Consider the following 19,823-nt stretch of genomic DNA (forward strand, 5'->3'; position numbering starts at 1 on the left):
TAGTTTCCTGCTACAAATTTGTTTTTGTGGAGTTTTATGCCAATTATAAGATTATTTTGCAATATAGCCACCACAATGTTATGTTCTTTTTGCAAGAAATGACCCAGCACATGTTAGTTACACCAAGGTAAGCATTATTGTCAATGTAGTTTTCAATATTACTATGCTAAAAGTCAGCAAATTTGCACCACCGGCTCATCTCTTTGATGCACCATTTTGGTAGCTATCAAGGAGCTGTACAAATAATCATATATATAACAGGGGCGTAGCAAGGCAAAAAATATGAGGGGGGCCCATGCATGTACTGGTATAAGAGGGGAGGGTGAAGTTATGTACTTGTGGGAACATGCATAGTGCGCGAAGCGCACTCAGAGCATGCAAAGCATGCTCTCCTTCTAGGGGGGGTCTGGGGGCATGCCCCCCCCAGGAAATTTTTGAAAAACAAGTGTTATAAGGCTGAATCTGGAAGCAAATTTAACCATTATTTCGGATTACAGGCATGGTTAAATAAAGAGTCTGATAGCAATGATGTATACCATGTTAATGATGTGAACATGCATGTTTTGAATTAACTTCCTATATTAGAAAAGTACATAAATAAGATGTACATATATAGCTATAGCTATAAAAATACTTAGCTATATAATCACAACACAATATTATTAAAACCTTCCAAAATAATACATTCTACGTTTGTTTGCAGATGCAAAGTCCTTAGCTAAGTTACACAAGTCAAGTGAATCTGTAATGTCTCTGTGGATATATAATAGGAACAAATTATTTAATCTGGAACTTGTCATAGTACTTCTGAGATAAGTTTTCACATGTCTGAGGGAAGAAAAGGAGCGTTCAGCAGTAGAAGTTGTCACTGGAAATGTTAGATACAATTTTAAAAGTTTATCAACCTCTCATAGCATGCCCTTGTATATTGAACTCTCATTCATTACACTTGCTATTGTTCTCACATTGGTTACCCTTTTTATGCCTAAACAACTTGTTTTAATTGCATCTGGTAGCATTGACAGTTGGGTCTTCAAGTTTTCAAATGCAAAATCATTCTTCAAATACATCTCTAAATCTGGAGAGATACTCTTTTCTGTATTACCATTAGAAAATTCAATAAGAATCGATTCAATTTCATTTACAATTCCTAGATCCTTTTGAATAAACCTTCTTTCAACTTCACCAGCAGTTGCTTCAGCTACTTCAAAATACATGCGACGGTGTCTGTCTTTTGGAGTTTCATAAATGTGGGAACTCGCACCATCATCAATTCTTCTAGGCCTTTTTCTTTGACGTGGAAGGGTCGGTTCTGCTGTTAAATTGACACTCTCACGCATCACTTCACTGTAAAAACTATTAAACCTTGCTTCATTTCTCATGGAATTTAAATGCGTTATGAGAAGTTGAGCACCACGAACTGCCTCTTGTACAGTGACATCCTTTGCTTGAATATTTATTGATACCTGTTCTGCAGCAGAAAATATGAGATATGCAAGTTTTAGACCAAAAAAAGTATCAAAATTGTCCATCTTTGATGCCATTCCATTAGCTTTTGCAGCATACTCATCATGACCTTTACTAATCTCATCTAAAGCACTCTGGATAGTGCTGTAATTTTTCAATATACTGAAAATCGATGAGTGTCTTACAGTCCATCTAGTTGGACACAACATTCGAAGATGTGGTGTCAGTTCACCAGTATTAACAGTTACTTCCTTTCTTAGACTTTCAAACAATGTTAATCTTTTAGGGGACATTTTGATCAGTTGTGTTAACTCATAAATAAAGTTTAAAACATCTCTTATCATGTCACAAGTCTTTGTTACATCCTTTAAGCAAAGATTCAAACTGTGAGCAAGGCAATGAACGTACAACGCTTGCTCAACTTCTGCTTTAAATAGAGCTTGCACTCCATTATTGATGCCACTCATATTGGATGCACCATCATAAGCCTGACCTCGGCATTGATTGATTGAAAGCGAACATGTAGAGATTAAAGTATCTTTTACTGCTGAAAAGATTGTTTGGGCTTTAGTATCAGGTAACTGAACAAGGCCAACATTACTTTCATGTGTTTCATAATTGTCATCTGTCCACCTAAGGGACATTGACATTTGCTCATTGTGAGAAACGTCTGTGGCCTCATCTACAATTACAGAGTACCATAATGATTTGCTAACATCAGCTAAAATGTTCCTCAGAACAGATTTGCTCATTAATGTGATAATCTCGTTAACAATTTCTGGTGATATGTACTCCCTCCGATTGAGCCAAGAGATCATTTCTGGACAATCTTTTGCCTGTGGTAGTAGTAATTGATAGAGGTTACCACTAAATGATTCTGCATCCTCTCTGTGACCACGTAAGGGCAGTCCTTGACGTGAAAGGTATTGGATTGCTTGCAGTAGCTTCATAAACATTTTTCTATGGTACTCTTGATCTTTCCTTAGCTGAGTATCACATAGGGCATCAATTCTAACTCCTTTGGCCTTGGCTGTAAGCTTTTCAACAGCCTCCCTATGCATGTTACTGCATTCATGCTCACGAAACTTTTCGAGAGCTTTCTTCCAATTGTTAAAACCTTGACGAATAAAAGTTGACTTTGCATGTATGGAGTTCAGCAAGCACTGCTCATTAGCTGCTCTACAAGTTGCACAATATACCTTATATTCAGATGTACACACAGTGATCCAAGGATGTGCTTCATACCAACTACTTTGAATCGTTCTTGAATGAGATTTCTGCTTGCCATGTTCTTTGCCAGAGTATAACTGTTGTCTTTTAGAGCTATCAACTGCTGAAGGATGGTAAGGAATGTTAAAGTTAGTACAGCACTGACACTCGCATGGACTAGCAATGGATGACGATGATGGACTACTAGTGGTAGCAGTAAGTGATGGCATATCCCTAACTTGATCAAGTTGATGGTAATTCAACAATACAGCTTCACTCAAACTTTGACTTGAGCTCTCTGGTTCAAACGAGTGAGGTTGCTCTGATTCAGCTACCTCCATCAGATTCACGCTCACAGATCCATCATTACGCACACTGTTATGGCTAAAACAAGGCGGATTTTCAGATCCACCTCCGCTAGTACCGCTTGAGGAGCCTCCTTTAGAAGCTCCTTCACTAACAACCGAATTCTGTGAGCCTCTGTTAGTGGTACAAAACAATTCGTTTAAGGTTTTCTGCCGAGACATAAAACAGCTCTTCGATAATTATCTAACACGTGTCACCATGTGCTAGCACCACGTGAGTTTTAACATATTTCACAGCATTTTAGCGCCTCTACAATTATTTCAAATAAACTGGGCATGCTTTCACTCAGTGTCTCCCTCGGTGTCTCCAATCAATATCGTCAGTCAGGGAAGACAATACATCAGCGCAAGTAGGTATGGTTATATCACGTGATGTATTACTGTAAAATGGCTCCTGCTGGCAACTGAATAATACCTGGCCTGTTCTCTATATGCATGGCCACAGACTAGGGGGGCCCTGGCCCCTGTGGCCCCCCCTGTTCCTACGCCCCTGTTAATATAAGCAGCTATAAATCAACAGTACAACTCCTTGCTTTGCATGCAACTATTTAGTGGCTTTCTATGGAGGTGACCTTTATTCAGAGGGTCTTACAAGTAAGGTTACACTGTGGTCCATGTATTAAGGCATTTATAACAGAAAACAGAAGTTCAAAATGTTATTGCAAAGCTCAGTTATAAGCATTTATTTAATTGTGCCATTTTTGGAGCTTTTTTCAATGGAAAGATACGGAGAAAATTTTGCCTATTTTAAAGGACAAAATTGTTTATAACTCCACCATCCTATAATGGATTTTTAAAAACTAAGTGTTTATGAGATCCTCAGGGAGTGCTACACAAGGCTATGCTAAATAAAAATTATTTCCATTAATTTTGAAATTCTCCTGGAATCGCTATAACACAGTAGGAATGAACATAGCAAAAATGGCAGTCCTTTGGTTTTTGCTTAATTTATTTATAGCAGGGGTCTATATTTATCTTACAATCTCATATAGGCTGCTTTCTTATTTAGCTACAATTTCTAAGATCCATAAAGTTTCATACAACCTTGTGTAAGATTCCATTAAATAGCTAGCACCACTGCCTTCTTAACTTTTTGTACAGTTTACCTTGTGCTGAGTGGCATTATTGACATGTTATCATTAAGCGGATTGGAGCACTGAAAACGCAATGCTGAGCCCTTGACTATATACAATTATACAACTATATGAGTAGCAGCAACAAAAAACATACAGCATGCAACAATTCAAACAACAACTGCAGCAAAAAAATGATGCTTCAGCAGTAAATTTAAGTAACAATTCAGTCTATTTACATTAAACCATATAAGGACTCTTCCAGGTCATTCTTGCCGACTGTTAACCTGCTAATATGGTTCTAGTTCCAAAGGACATATATAACTATTAGTCTATAACTCTTATCGAAGAAACTTGAATGAATTCTGGGTGAGCAAACATTTCCATCTTACTTCAAGAATTCTTGTCAAAGGCCAATGATCCCTTGGACTGTCCGGCCACTCCAAATAAATTCTCTGTTTCCCGTCCACCGCCCGCATCTGGTTACTGCCAGCTCTACATATTCCATTATTCCGTATTCTTCCATTATTTTCCGGTTATTCTTGCATACTGATAGGCTCAGTAAAAGCTACCTTGAAACAGTGTCAGCTCATGTGTCAGCAGTGCTATCAAGTAAGCACAAACTTCACGTTTGAGTTATTTTTGCAACTTACAAAGGAAGGAACATGCTTTTATGCAGCCTTATTGGCTGTGCCAGGCAAATAATGGCTTGAAAAGCTAGCCAATCTTATAATCAAATAATGGAAATGGACCGCCCGCCCGCATGCAAATATGCCTGAGTCCAGGACGGGAAACAGAGAATTTATTTGGAGTGGCCTCAGACATCAACGCTTAAACAACATCAATCTTCAAATTGTTCGCCTTACTTCAAGCCATTTCTTTGACTCAGACTTGGTATCCATTCTTGTAACAAGCCAGCGTTGAAACCGGGTCGGGTCAACCGGGTCACATTTTCTCCGGGTCCGACCCGGTTTACAAAGGATCACGTGAGAAACGAAATTGATCGTTTGACGACGTGGAACCTATAAACGCTAGTCGCGTAGCTCTTTCGTGAGCCACGCCCACTTATCGCGTTACAAACATACGATCAGCCACGCCCATTTATTAGTAAGTGCAGTCTGTAGCACGAAACTGTGTCCGTTGCTGTCTGCAAGCTTACGTGGGGCCACGCCCACTAATCGATTATTGTATGAGTTGTAGATAGTCTAGGTCTAGTCTTGCAGCTTTTGTGAGCCACACCCATTTTAATATATCAGGAAATTGCAATACTAAGTATGTACGAAGCCACACCCAATTGCTGTCTGTAAACTCAAGTAGCTATGTGGAACCAAACCCACTGGCTGATTTTAAATTATAAACTTATTGGCTTGGTTATCACATAACTACTCCAGGGTACTCGTTTACTCAGCACGAATCGAACGCTCAAAACCATAGATAATATAGTAAAGGGATTCGCAACAGTGACGTCATTTCTGTAGGATTTTTATGTACGGACAATCCTCGTTACGGGTTTCATGGGTCTTGGTTATACAAGGTTACGGGCTCAGAATTAGCCTCGCCTCACAAAATATAACTTTTATACAAATCTTCAGTCATTGGGGACTTAGTTGATGCTTAAAAATTTCTGTACCTTGTCACAATTCTTAGTAATAGCGCCACAAAAACTATCGGTGCCACATCTGAGCAACCAAAGCGAAAAAGTTCCGAGACAAACTGGCTGCAAACCGCCGTGATTTGATAACACTCACTTAATCTAATAGTGAATAGGAAAGTGTCAAGGTAAATTCAAGAAGAAACAAAGTAGAGTTAGTGAGATATCGCCACTCGAAAGTCCCTACCCTTAACGAGGATTGTCCGCAGTGACGTCACCGTTGGAATCCCTTTACTATATTATCTATGTCAAAACGTAGTCTCGTTCGCTCGAGACTAACCGAAACCGTAAGGAATATATAATCTATGCCGAAACATAGCTCTTATCGCACGCCTCGGCTTTATTTAATCCAGGTCTGACCCGGATTGCTATCCGGATCAGTGGGTCATCCGGGTCAGCAGTAGTGACCCGGTTTCAACGCTGTAACAAGCCATGCAGTGTCTCCCAAAATGTCTGGTAAACTCCTGAACTCTTTTTTTTACAAAAAAAAACTTTTTATGATCAATATCACAAACAAACAACAACAAAAAAAAATGCTATATTAATGTCCAACTAAGGCTGGAGATGCCCTTTGTGCACAGCCAGGTCAATCATCGAGGGGTCGGTGAGATGTCCAGGTGAAGAGCGGCAACCACGCAAACACAAAACAGCTGAGCGCATCAAAGAAAAACCAATATGGCATCAAAGCCAGCAAAGTGTGTGACTGTAGGGCTTTCCCTGGTGGGTGGCAATGCAAGAAGCCAACCTCTTAAGGACAACATCAGCAATTGGTCCACAACCACCAGCAGCTGAAAAGACAAGTGGCGAGAAACATCCCATCTCCACATCACGCACCCGCTGGTCATAAGCCCTTCTCTTCTGTTGTTCATTACGGCGATAACAAGTCGACACTGGTACTGATTGATAAGATGGGGCATAGGGATTGAATACACGTACATCAAAGTAGGCACGCTGGTGTGAAATACCCCAAAAACCACGAGCAGCAATATCCAAGCGAGCACCATCATCTACAACAGCACTACGATAAGAAAGGTTCTCACTAGTCAAAGGCTGAAGGCCCAGCTCAACACAAACATTATGACAAATCCCCTTCAGCAAATGAGCAATAGAATCATGGATTTCATTATAACAGACAAATAAGAATCCTCCCTGAGGACAACTTAAGGCACGCTCAACAGTAAAGGAGACACCACACACAGAGGAAGCTGGTAGTAGAGCTGGCATCCAGCCATATCACAAGCAGAGGGAATCACGAAAATCACCTTTATGTAGATGAAATTGATGGATCTCTCAGAGGTAAAGCAGACAACCAAGTGGAGGCACCAGACTCACGGGCAATGTCAATTGAGCGGCTTAAGGCTGAAGGTGCAGATTCTTGAACTCCTGAACTCTAGATCTTTGCCATTGTTTGAATGGATGGTAAGCCTCTTGTTGTTTCTTCATGAGCAAACATCCTGTTTGTCCATAAAGCAGATGTTTAGGTGTAACAGAGATATCATCTTGTGGATTAGCAGACTGGTAGGTTAAAGGCCTTGGTTTGACTAAAGGTGCTGTCATCAATTCTTCATCAGTAACATCTGAATTTCTCATATATAATAGCTACTATTTTTTCACTACTTTAATATTGTCTCAAAAGTAGTGGAAGTAAAGCTCATTCATTTTTATCTTCCTGTTTGGTCATTGTTGAAAAAAACTTAGGATCTTTTACTATCTGATTGGTAAGTTTCTTGAGCTATTTCTCTGCAGCCACAAAATTATTAATACTTTGGTGATTTATGAGTGTGCATCCAGCTTCCTCCCATCATTTAGACAATTGTGGATGAAGCTGAATTCCTTGACTATCATTATGAACTGAGTCCATGCTATCATCCATATAAGTTGATTTCAAAATAGTTTCAGATCTAGAAGCCATAGGATATCTTTGTACGACGCTTAGAATGGTGGTGTGCTACCAGTTGAGCCAAAAGAGTATACATCTTAAACCAAACACTCGTCCATATTCTGTAACAATGGTTAGTGCCCAGCATCAAACTAAGGCTAATGTTATGCCTTTAAGATGTCAGTGGCTGGTTTCTAAGCAATCAGAACTTACTCCCCTTTTGCCAGCTGATTTACATCGCATTGTTTCTTTGTCTAGTGAGAAAGGTGCCTCTTCTTGGCTGTCAGTGCTTCCCATTGAAGAACATGGATTTGCACTCCACAAAGGTGTGGATGTCAGTGTGCAAGGATTTGGAGAAACCATGTAAGAATTTTTAACCCCACTGTTCCTAGTTATCGTAACACTGCAGTTTCTTCTCTGTATAAAAGGTTTGAGTGCGACAAACAGCATAAGTATAAACAGCGTGTATGAAATGGCCTCTTTCACCCCATTGGTATTCTCTACTTTTGGAGGAATGGGAGATGCGGCCACTACTGCTTACAAGAGGTTGGCATCTCTGCTTGCTGCTAAGAGAGACCAGAGTTATAGTAATGTAGTGTCCTGGATTAAATGCTCCACCAGTTTTTCTTTACTGAGACCAGCTGTAACCTGCTTGCGTGGAGTCAAGTCTCATTGTGGCAGCCCAGTGACTATCGGAGCACTTGACCTTGCAATATCAGGGGGTCAAGTGCTTCCATCACGTGTACTTTGAATTGTTGTTTCTTGTTTTTGTTTTTTTACTTGTTATATTTATATTTTTTAAAAAAGGAAAAAAAGTTCATGGCACAACACTGCTAATACTAAAAATCACAACAAGATATGCGAAGCTTATCAGCATCAACTAATTATATAAGTCCACAATGATTGAAGAATTGTATGTATTTGTGAACCGAGGCTGATTCTGTCAACTGCTGAACCCATAACCAATTAAGACAAGCAAATCCATGACAAGGATTCACCGTGGTGACATAACAATCGTGAATCTCTTTTTACTATTAACTTTATGTTGTGACATAGCTGAGATGTTTTTACAGATCAGGTGACAGACCATGCATGTCATAGCTACAGAGACGTTTGTGGAGAACTGATTTGAAAACTAATCAGGAACCAACCCTGAAATGAGTCTGCTGTTCAATGATCTCCTGGACTGAGGCTGAGGTAACCTGAAGGGAAGTCAAATTCAAAATTAACATTGGCAAGAATGATTACACAACCCAAGCCCACCCATACGTGCTGAAAGGTCAAGCAGATCTCTTTCTAAGTCACTGACACTTTTGCCAGTAACAGTAGGAATAAATTCTTTAATGATGGATAACTCAAGGGGTTGAAGAAAGTCAGAAATGTCAGGTAGAGTTCACGAAAAGTAAGTCCATTTACTATCAGTGAAAGCACAATAAGCTATAGCCTAGTGCCATTCTTGAGCAACCATGGCAATGAAGTTTGAGACAAACTGGCTGGATACTGCTGTGATTTGATAACACTCACCTGAACAACCATTGTTTGCACTTGGCTGTACAGATTACTGTATATCAATGGAGGATAGGTACTAGAAACACGAGAGTGCTACATATGTTTTTTTGAAACACTGACCATGGAGAAGAGAATGCCATATATCATATCACATGAAATGTTTTATTCCAATATCAGAAAACAGTATGCCATTACCAATTCATCTTATAGCAAGAGTTAAAAACAATGAGGTATGAGAGTGTCCAACTGCTTGTACCTGTAAGTCAGTAGGCTACTTTGAAATTAATCTCATTAAATGGTTTTAGTAGGTAGGAAGTCAACAAATTTTGGAAGGTTTCTGTAAAACTCAAAAGCCTTTCTGGTGAAATGAATCAGCTAATGTGTGGTCAAATGAAACTACAACAGAGTTATATAGCAGTTGGATATGCTCCTTACCACATTGTTACCTCATGCTTATAGTCAATGTTCCTGTACCAGGTCTGGAAGACTGAACAAAGCTCAAAGAAAACATGATATTTTTCCATTCTGGCATTGAAGCTTTACTCACACATTTCAAATATTAGGCCAGGCAAACTTGTTTCTCATCCACAACAATTTGGATTTCCATTTGGGCCGGAGGTCATTTTTCATTATCCATTATTAAAGAAAAACCTTTTAAGAACTAGTACTTACTTACTTATGTTTTACCACTGTCTCCGAGGTGCAAGTTACATTTGCTGAGTTGTAAAATGATAGCCAGCATTCTTAGCATCAAAATAAGTGTGCATATGCTTGATAACAGCAACAATGATATTAGAGGTGGTGGGGTAAAAAGGGATGCAGGCGGGGATGAGAAACGATTAATCGAGTTTGCCTGGCCTAAGTGCCACCTGTATTTCAAGTAAATGCCACATTTGTGATGTCACTACATGCATATGAAGTATTCTTGACTGTTGCATTTCAGCTTACAGTTGTTAGTGAAAAATCTGATGTTGGGACTGCAATGGCTGATGTAATGAAAGAAGCAGGTACATATGTTGACTGTTGAGCTGTTTTATTTGCTGCATGTGCACTGAACACCCTCTGTCATGTGTATCCTAAATGTATGCACTATGCACATGATGTTTACAGCATTTTTAAGTACACTATATAAATACAAATCATACAGTATGGTAGTACTGTATAGTAGGGACCACAAAGGAGTAGGCATGGCCCATGAAATAACATCACCTAAAGACAGCCTTAATTTCCCCTGACAACGATGAAACAGTATCGGTTAGGTAAAACTATTGGTTAGGTAAAACTAAGTCCAAACAAGCTTTCAGATTGACCCGAAACTCTTTCAACAAGTTGCTATGGAATTTTTTTAAAAGTGTTTAACAGAATTTTCTAGTGACTGACTGAGTAACTGACTGACTGACTGATGCCTTGCATAGATCCCTATTATAAATACTATTTTGTTTAGCTTTTTGTTGTACCTAGCACAGCTAGTTACAGTGTAACTTGTGAACTATAGTATGTTCACGTTGAGCTGAACCCTCAAAAACATTTAATAACTCATGGATGCAATTACACACGATCTTGAAATTTGGCTCATTTGTAGCACTGTTTGACCCGCTAAAAATATTTCAAAATCTTGTTGTTCAAATGTTAGACATAATATTTACAGTCAATCAAACTTTTCACAATACATTTCCTATGGGGAAGCCATATAAGTACAGTGTCCAATACAGCCCTTTCCCGAACTTGTAATGGAGCCAAACCGTACGTGTCTGTTGTTGACACCTTTGCTGTTACCAATAATCATCTTGTTGGCTGAAATGTTAACTCTGTTGAGAAAAAATCCACTTTTAATTTTTAGCCGTTTTTCAGGATTCAGCTCAACGTGAACATACTATAGCTATTAAGTTCCTGTACAGCTTATTAAAGTACGTACTGTGCCAAAATTGGAAGTACATAGGCCTGCAGTAACGTGCATAGTTTACTTCATATTAGCAGTGGCGCCGCTCAGATCTATGACCTGTCTCAGTACGATGGTCTGTGTTCTATACACCCGGGCCGGAAGTTGTCGAACAGGCCCTTTTAGTTGTAGGGAGCTTGGTCTTGACGAACAGGATGAAGTAATACAATTTCCACTCAAGTACCATCCAATCACTCGCTGATCTTGCCGTCCGGCACTGAGTGACTGAGTCAGTGTGTTCAGGAGGAACAAGCCGTCGAGTATCAGCCATCTATTACGTAATATAACAAATCTCTTCATTGATTGCAGTCCAGGCAATGGCAAAACTCGAAGTGATAACTCAGCAGCCTTAATGTTTCACGTGCAACACTTGAAATTATAAGTGCCCTGCTCTCTCAGCAGCATAAGCGCTTTCTGAAATAATTTTGTGGAGTCTTCAGAGAAGTGTTGATATGGAGAATTAATGCCTTGGTATGGTTTCAATGCTTGAAGAAGAAGACAACCACCTGATTGAAGGTAAAAGGAAAGACAAGGCGCACAGGGTGTACACTTGTCTGAACCCCAAAAGGCACATCCCACCGGTGAGTTTGTTTTTGTGGCGTAAAATGGCGACCGTGCGCTGCTTCGTTTGGGCTCTAGGCTTGCAACTATGGTCAGTGAGGTAGTGAGACAAAATTTCAAGTTTTGGAGACTTTTTAAAAATCTATATCCGGTCACCAGTAAATGTTTTCTTGTTTTTAATGCTGTATTTCATGTTAGATGGATTAATATTATTCCGTAAAGGTGATCTTCGTGGTATAAGATGTCTCTAGGATGATTTTTAAAGGCAGAATTTTGGGTGTCGCACATCACTTTCAGGGGATCCTTACTTAAACAGTACGACTGTACTGTTTGATAGAGAACATTTCTTGCACATCATGTACAAACTGGTCTTATTGCCCTCAACAGCAGGTTTGATGAATGCAAAGCTGTATGAATACTGTATCAAATTTCACTGTCAAAATCAGCCAGGCTTGAATGGTCTGCTTTTGCTGGCTGTTTTTCCCAAGATCAGTGTTAGCCATATGAGTTATCTGGGGCCTTAAAAGGAACTCTGGGCTACCCGAGTATGACTGTGTGTGGCTGTAGAGCTCTGTGCATGGTGTTGATTAAAGACCCATGCTGCAAATTTCCTTTCATTGTTGCAAGTTTTGATGATACCTGAACGGCCCATAATTTGGCATAATTCATCCCTATGTATTCTTCTTTAATTCTTTTCCACCCCTTGTCTAACACTCCTAACCTGATAAAGTCGACCATGAGTTAACAATAGCTATCTAAAATGTGGGAAACTTCGCTGTTGAACTACATTTATGGTGATGCTATTGAAGGTAAGTAATATTATTGGTGTAAAACTCATTAAAATTTGGTACACGTAGCTTTATCCATTATCAAGCCACAACACATAAAATATTTAAAACTAGCATTTCTCGATTATGCAATAAGACTGGTTTTTCCCAGAGACAGTCACATATGCATGATTCTGTTATAATTATGCAGGATTAAATTTAAAATTAACAGATTGTGATAAGGGCCACACAAAGTAAGTCATGTTTCTTCCTAACTGTCAATGTATCATGTCTCACTTGGTACAGAATGGGTCTCTGTTGTAAAACTGGAGCGGAATTTGGTGCATATTACAAAACTTTAGAGAAGTACAAGAGTGAAATGAAAAGGTAAAAATTACGTGACACAGTCTGACAAACCAGTCTTATAGTCTTTCAAGATATCCAAGTTTGATAACTTATAAATTCTCATGCCTACTTGAAACTTTACCGCTATTGGAAAAACTTCTAAAATGTTTAAAGGCGCTGCCTTGTTTACAAGCAATTGATTTGGAAAGGGTATAAGACTGGTTTTGTCAAACTGGGTTACATACATATGCTACAGTATCTTTCTACATGTCATTTGTACTGATTCCTTGCATACTCTTTAGTTTTCAATGGTACTGTCACTTTGATGATGACATGTACGTCAATGTACCAGAATTGAGTAATCTCCTGCAACAATATGATCCAGGGAAACCGTATTATATTGGATCAACAGATGATTTAAAGTATATTGTGAGTACATTGTCTGTCTATCGGCTCACCATGCAGTGTATATGAGTATTTTATTTGTTAGCATACTGTCACGAGTGCTGCAATTAAAAAACTGAAAGAAGCAAACATTGTAAGTGAATATAATATTGTTTATGGCTGCTACGTGACTTTGTTTTCTGTGTACAGCCTCTATTGAATAAGAATTATCAGCTTTGTTCTGGTGCAGCTTACTGCATTAGTCATCCACTAATGATGGAGTTGAAACAGTTTTTCAAGTATGTGTGTTCTCACAAAGTATTTGCGACTGTATTAACAATACCCCACATAGCTCATGTGATTTCCATTTTTGTTGCCTTAGTACTATCTAGCATGTGTAAGGAATGGGTTGCCAAACTTTTAGCCAGTTTGGGGTGAGGAGATTTGAAGTGCTAGCTAGACTACTATGTACTACTAGGATGAGCAAGAAATTGATTTACAGTGACTATACTAAAAGTTAATAAACTCATAATTTATTTGATGCCATATTTTCAGATAGCAATAGCAGTTTGCTATTGACATAATATTATTTTGCATTATAGTATGTTCACGTTGAGCTGAATCCTGAAAAACAGCTAAAAATTAAAAGTGGATTTTTTCTCAACAGAGTTAACATTTCAGCCAACAAGATGATTATTGGTAACAGCAAAGGTGTCAATAACAGACATGTACGGTTTGGCTCCATCACAAGTTCGGGAAAGGGCTGTAATGGACACTGCACTTATATGGTTTCCCCATAGGAAATGTACTGTGAAAATTTTGATTGGCCGTAAATATTATGTCAAACATTTGAACAAAAAGATTTCGAAATATTTTTAGCGGATCAAGCAGTACTACAAATGAGCCAAATTTCAAGATCATGTGTAATTGCATCCATGAGTTATTAAATGTTTTTGAGGATTCAGCTCAACGTGAACGTACTATAGTCTGCATAGTTGGGACATGGCTCAAAAGTATTCCCCATGAAATCCACCAAGTTATAGTTTTAGTCCTGTAATCGCTCGTGCACTCGAAGGTGTTTTAAATGAAGAAAATGATAACAACATCATTTGTACCTACAGCATTGTACATAGATAAACAGACAATAGTACCTTACATGCTCTTTAGGCTACAGGAATGAGACGCAGATATTTGAACTCTTGATGAACAGGCAAACAAGGTGGTTTATAGATTTATAATTTGAACTTTTCTTCATGTGATAGAAATTTGTGCAATTTTCAAGAAATTTCACCCATCATTTTCCAATGCATTTTTATTAGAAAAGCATGTTTGTGTAAATTTTTGCTCGGACTGTCACAATATTATTATTATGTAATAGTTGTAACGTGGGCACAAATGATTAGCCTGATATATATGCACAAGCACGAGGGTCACAAGCCCATGGGGAAGTTTGTATACATGAGGCAAATCACAAGTACCCATGTTGCAACTAATAATTATATGTTCCACTTGTGGGTGATTCACCTGCAAGTGTGGAAAACTGTAAGCAGGGTATATTTTGTTAACCTAAGAATAATGACAAGGCTGAATGCAAGTGTATCGACATAAGCATGCAGAAAGCTTTGATTGTGCTTGTGCAATTAAGGACAAATGTGAGCTCATAACAATTTTTGAAGTGTACCAAAGAGCTTACTTTACTAGCCATAAAGTTGTTAATACGTTTACAATGCTAATGGCTTACAGTAGTTCATCCATGCTACAGTATGTGACATTACAACAGGTGTCTAGTATCAATCAAAACTAATCAATATAAACTAACCTGTGACCTTCCTCATTAATAAAACAACAAACTACCTTCACTTTCAAGTACACAGTTTAACTCTGGCTTAACTCTACATTATTTGCAAAACTAAAACCAACAATTGATCCTGTAAAATGTCACTATATTATAGCTGCAGTGAAGATGTAACTAAACAATCTGAGGAATTTTTTTTAGCAGAAATGGAGGTGGTATATAAGAAATATGCTCTCTCCTAGGAAGGATATATTTATAGCTGTAACATGGGCATGAGTACAGCCCTCGTGCTTCGGGTGGGCATATCAAGCAGATCACAAGTGCCTGTGTTACAACTCAGTATTATGTAACACTTCTATTGCAGGCTAATAGCCTGCCAGGTGATTAACCACCCATGCCAATACTAGTGAATCCACTGGATTTATTTTATATACATGCCTGAAAAATTCGATTGTGGCTAGGCAATAGGTAATGTTATGTTGCAGCTACTTTTGTTATAACGAATGGATGAGTCCTAAAGATATCACGGAAAAGTTGAGTTTTTGCGAATCACGGGGAATTTACAAGTGCTTTAATGCTATCAAGTTGTTTGAAAATTAATTACAACATGTTAAAGTGGTAAGCTTCGTTGTAGCATGGTTAAATCGTGTTATCTGTAATGTGGCTATGGTCCGTATTCAAAACGTGACAAAACACTTGTGTATGTGCAAGAAGACTAGTTCTCACCTTCAAGTAATGTTTCCCAGCTTGTAGAATGGCAAGGATGCTGAAATGCCTCCATCTGAGTACTTTTTGTGGTCAAACACCAACTTGTGATCAAACACCAACTTGTGATAATAGTCACGTGAGCATTAATATATTCCCATAATCAATTTCAGTCTGAGTCTTCATAAAACAAACCGGGCAGTACCGCTACCTTGTGAGCTAGAGGGTATTATAAAATAATGCCCTAACCACAGGGTATTATACAGATAAATGCCCTGACCACAGGGTAATATCAGATATGCATACCCAAAAATTCCTTTGATCTGCTCATGCATAGTGTTACATATGATACACTATTTTTACCTCCCTTTCTCATTAATACATTCCTCAGCACTGATAGTACTACTATAAGACATATATATACCTTCTCTTCTCTTTGAAGTGAAGTGTGATAATGGTACAAGTCCGGCATATTGAATAAAAACATTGCTATTAGCATTACCTCTTTTATATATACGTATATAGTGGACCAAAAGCATTCACTAGAATGTGTACAATACTCGAAACAGTGGATGACTTTACAGTTGGACAGGCTATAGGTAATGTCCCAACTGAGTAGATGCATATTAATTGTATTATTATTGTAATAGTCAGTTTACTAGGACACCATCGCAATCTTACTACCAGTATCAAGACTCAGCAAACTTTACATCTTGAGAATAAAACTGCTAAAGAAATTTCAAAATTTGTAAGCTAAGTTGTGCTACAAAAACATAGTTACATACGAGTTATGTTTATAGGTCTGTGTAGCTCCAAACTGTACTAAAAAGCAGCTAGAATCATATGCTAAATCAATACATATGTCATTGTCAGAAGACCCAACAAGGTATCTTTTATATTATGTCATGTACTAACCATATTGTTGTACTTTTACAGGTTTTTAGCCTATCATTGTTTACTCTACCCAACTGTATCATGGTGTCATAAGTAATTTATTTTATACTGCATCTATACACTACAATTATTAGCTAACTTTTTGTACAACTGATAAATAAGTTCAAAATAGTTTCATTTGTCAATGATACAAATTCATAAGAGATATGGCAGGAAACTATACCATTTTTGCAAAGGAAACAACTTGCAATAAGCAGTATTTGGAATGTTGACAGGATACAGACACACGTATGTAGCTGCACAGCTATACAAAACCTAGCTAATATGGATATATAGGTATATATCTGATACCAAAAAGTTGTATTGCTACAGAGTTAACTGCCTGCTACAATGTAGTGGGAAAAATAAAAAAAAGTAAAAATAAAAATTATAAAATTATTGTATTGCTATATAAATAGTGGTTTGAAATTGAACTTAAGGTGAGAACAATTTTTAAAAGCTAATCAACCACACATATATGATAGCTGAGGTCAAATCCATGCGCGCATGCAAGCATCCCAAAAGCAGTACAACCACTGCACAAGGCAATATGATGATAGTGTTCAAGTGAAGTGTACAGTATAATACCAATGTTCAGTATTGTTGATATAAAATATAACTACATATACAATATTTCCCCCACATAACCCATGTTCATTCCAGGCAAAATTGTATCAACCAAGGCTTTTCAAAAGGCAGTAAAACTGTTACTTGACTGCAGGTGACCCTTAAGTCTCTTCACTGATTGAAGAGAATTTCCTCTTGCCTAACATGTACATAATGCCAGACTCTCTGCATAGGATACTGGTGGAGCAATCAGTGATAATAATATTCATGGTGAGTTCTTCAAATAAATTAATTGATGAAGCATTTTAAGATGCTTAGGTAAACACTTAAGTTGTGTATGTTAAAACTTTTTGTTGTGCTGATAGTTTTTATTTAGTGTATAATGTGTCACTTCAATAATTGCACATGAAATTAACTTCCATTTACATGTATGATTTCAGTGGGATGGAGTATGTGTTACTTAGCTTGATGAAGTTGCAACATTGTTGATACCCAATCTACAGACTAACACAACATATGTGACCGGATTTGCGAAAAGGTACTTTTCCACACATTTTACATACCAACAAACAAAATGGTGTAACATTTGACTCCTTACACTGATTAACTTGCTCTTAGTTTCAAAATGCAGCTAGATACTGTAGCTACACTCATGGAAAATTTCAAACAATTATATGAAATGATCGAAAAGTTATGAAGCTTCAAAATTCATAAAATGGGTCAAATTTTGTGTGTGAAAAAGGTACCTTTTCGCAAATCCGGTCACATATGTGCTAGTGGGGATCATACAATAAAAAGTGCACGAACAAGAAGATCATTGCCCGAAGTACAAATTTAATCTCTGCTTATAGTATGTACACATTGAGCTGGGTCCTCAAAAACATTTAATAACTTATGAATGCAACAACACGCGATATTGAAAATTGGCTTATTTTTAGTACTGCTTGACCCACTAAAATATTTTTTCAAAATCTTTTCATTCAAATATCTGACATAATATTTATGGCCAATCAAACTTTTCACCATACATTTCCACGGAGGAAGCCATAAAACTGCAGTATCTATTACAGCCTTTTCACGAACTTGCATTGGAGCCAAACTATACTGTATGTGTCTGTTGTTGACACCTTTGCTGTCACCATTAATCATCTGGTTGGTTGAAATGTTAACTCTCTTGAGAAAAATCAAACACACCTTAAGTAGCTAAAGTCTTTGAGCAGGCTGTAGGACCAGGTGTCCTACAGACCTTCAGCACTTGTGCTGTAAAGCATTAACACTGCATGCTTAGAACTTTTACTTTTATCGTTTACCACGTCTCTGGAACTCGTTACCAAAAATAGACCTATCTCTGTCCACAAACATTATTAAACACAAACTGTACAACTACATGTGGGATCATTTCATGCGGCAATTCAATGATACAAACATTTATACCTTCCATTACCTCTGTCCCTGCTGCCACTGTTCAACAGCGTCACCATCACTAATATATGCAGTATTGTTATAAGTAATTATTTACTGTAATTAATTGTAGTAGAGTCACTGGCAGCACTTGTCAGTGGCTTTCAGTATCTTTTTTGTGTGTACTGAAAAACAATAATAATAATAATTAATAAATAAAAATAATAAAATAAATCCACTTTTAATTTTTAGCTGTTTTTCAGGATCCAGCTTAACTTGTACATACTACAGCAACAACAAATCAGTGTGGCTAAAGCAGAGATTAAATTTGCAATTCAGGTGATGATATGCCATATGTTTAGCACTTGTTTACGATCCCTACTAGCTTGTCAAGTTCCTGAGTATTCCTCACACGTGTTTGAGAAGTTTTTTGCAATATGATTCATCATTAGTGACCTTCTATAACACTGCATCAAATAAAAGAATAACATCAGATGTATGGGCTATAATTCTTTGACAAAATGTGCCTCTATTCTAACTAACGTACCAATAGGCAATTAGCCATTTTGTATATGTGCATAGTGTTCAACTATGTTGTGTCTGCTGTTACACAACCCTACACAACATTTATGTGAAGTTAGCCACAACCCATCTGTTCACTTCGAATGTTGGAGGCATATAATGTGAAAATTACAGATGATTTTCTTATGTGACGCACCATTTCTTTCATTTGTGTTGTGCCATTTCTTTTACTGACAGTGCAATATGTTGATTTAGCCAAACATGAGGTTGAAAAGTTTTAGAACATCATAATTATGTCACATGTACTTTCCCTAGTTGATGAAGGGATATGATTCATCATTGGTAATGTTGTTAGAATTTTCCATGCAGTACATGTACAGTTCTCTGTTTCACAGTTACTGTTTCATATAGGTGTTGATGGTCCTTTACAAATATACATTATGCATATTACATGTATCACAATGATCCTTAATTGCTACTGCTAGCCCAAGCCATCCACATTTCCATGCATGGGACTATAGTATTGCAGATCATAAACATTGTGCTGAATCACGTATTTTCTGAATTGCTATAAGAATTCACCACTGCAAGTAGCTCCTTCTAGTCACACAGTATTTACATTGTTTACTGGAAAATGCAATCTTTCATCATCAGTAACCATAACAGTACAGCACAATACATGTTTCGTTTGCATCAGTATAAGCCTATAAGGTACAGTATTAAAGGTTTGAACCAGCTAGGACTACTGATA

The 19,823-nt window shown here is 37.7% G+C and overlaps 2 protein-coding genes across 4 annotated transcripts in view; one reads left to right on the top strand and one right to left on the bottom strand.

Moving 5' to 3' along the window:
* The window catches only part of LOC136252334 (beta-1,3-N-acetylglucosaminyltransferase lunatic fringe-like), a 20,883-nt gene extending 1,554 nt beyond the window's left edge, over nt 1–19,329 (top strand). For 2 of the 3 annotated variants that reach the window (XM_066044752.1, XM_066044754.1), the window contains 13 exons: nt 10,097–10,160; nt 12,632–12,674; nt 12,727–12,807; nt 13,068–13,194; nt 13,256–13,303; nt 13,360–13,448; nt 16,175–16,248; nt 16,300–16,397; nt 16,450–16,535; nt 16,586–17,419; nt 17,590–17,687; nt 18,803–18,889; nt 18,936–19,329. In XM_066044752.1, coding sequence (XP_065900824.1) covers nt 10,097–10,160; nt 12,632–12,674; nt 12,727–12,807; nt 13,068–13,194; nt 13,256–13,303; nt 13,360–13,448; nt 16,175–16,248; nt 16,300–16,397; nt 16,450–16,535; nt 16,586–16,640 — 765 coding nt within the window. In that variant the 3' untranslated portion in view covers nt 16,641–17,419; nt 17,590–17,687; nt 18,803–18,889; nt 18,936–19,329. Of the gene's footprint in view, nt 1–8,717; nt 10,161–12,631; nt 12,675–12,726; nt 12,808–13,067; nt 13,195–13,255; nt 13,304–13,359; nt 13,449–16,174; nt 16,249–16,299; nt 16,398–16,449; nt 16,536–16,585; nt 17,420–17,589; nt 17,688–18,802; nt 18,890–18,935 lie in introns of those variants that run through there. The other variant, XM_066044755.1, reaches the window with a different exon arrangement.
* Nucleotides 581–2,964, bottom strand: LOC136252333 (zinc finger MYM-type protein 1-like). The gene has a single exon (XM_066044751.1). The coding sequence runs from the start codon at nt 2,904–2,906 to the stop codon at nt 909–911; it is 1,998 nt and encodes a 665-aa protein (XP_065900823.1). The 5' UTR covers nt 2,907–2,964; the 3' UTR covers nt 581–908.
* Nucleotides 19,330–19,823: the final 494 nt, after the last annotated feature.

The sequence above is a fragment of the Dysidea avara genome, chromosome 4 (assembly GCF_963678975.1).
Source record: "Dysidea avara chromosome 4, odDysAvar1.4, whole genome shotgun sequence".
Lineage (NCBI taxonomy): Eukaryota > Metazoa > Porifera > Demospongiae > Dictyoceratida > Dysideidae > Dysidea > Dysidea avara.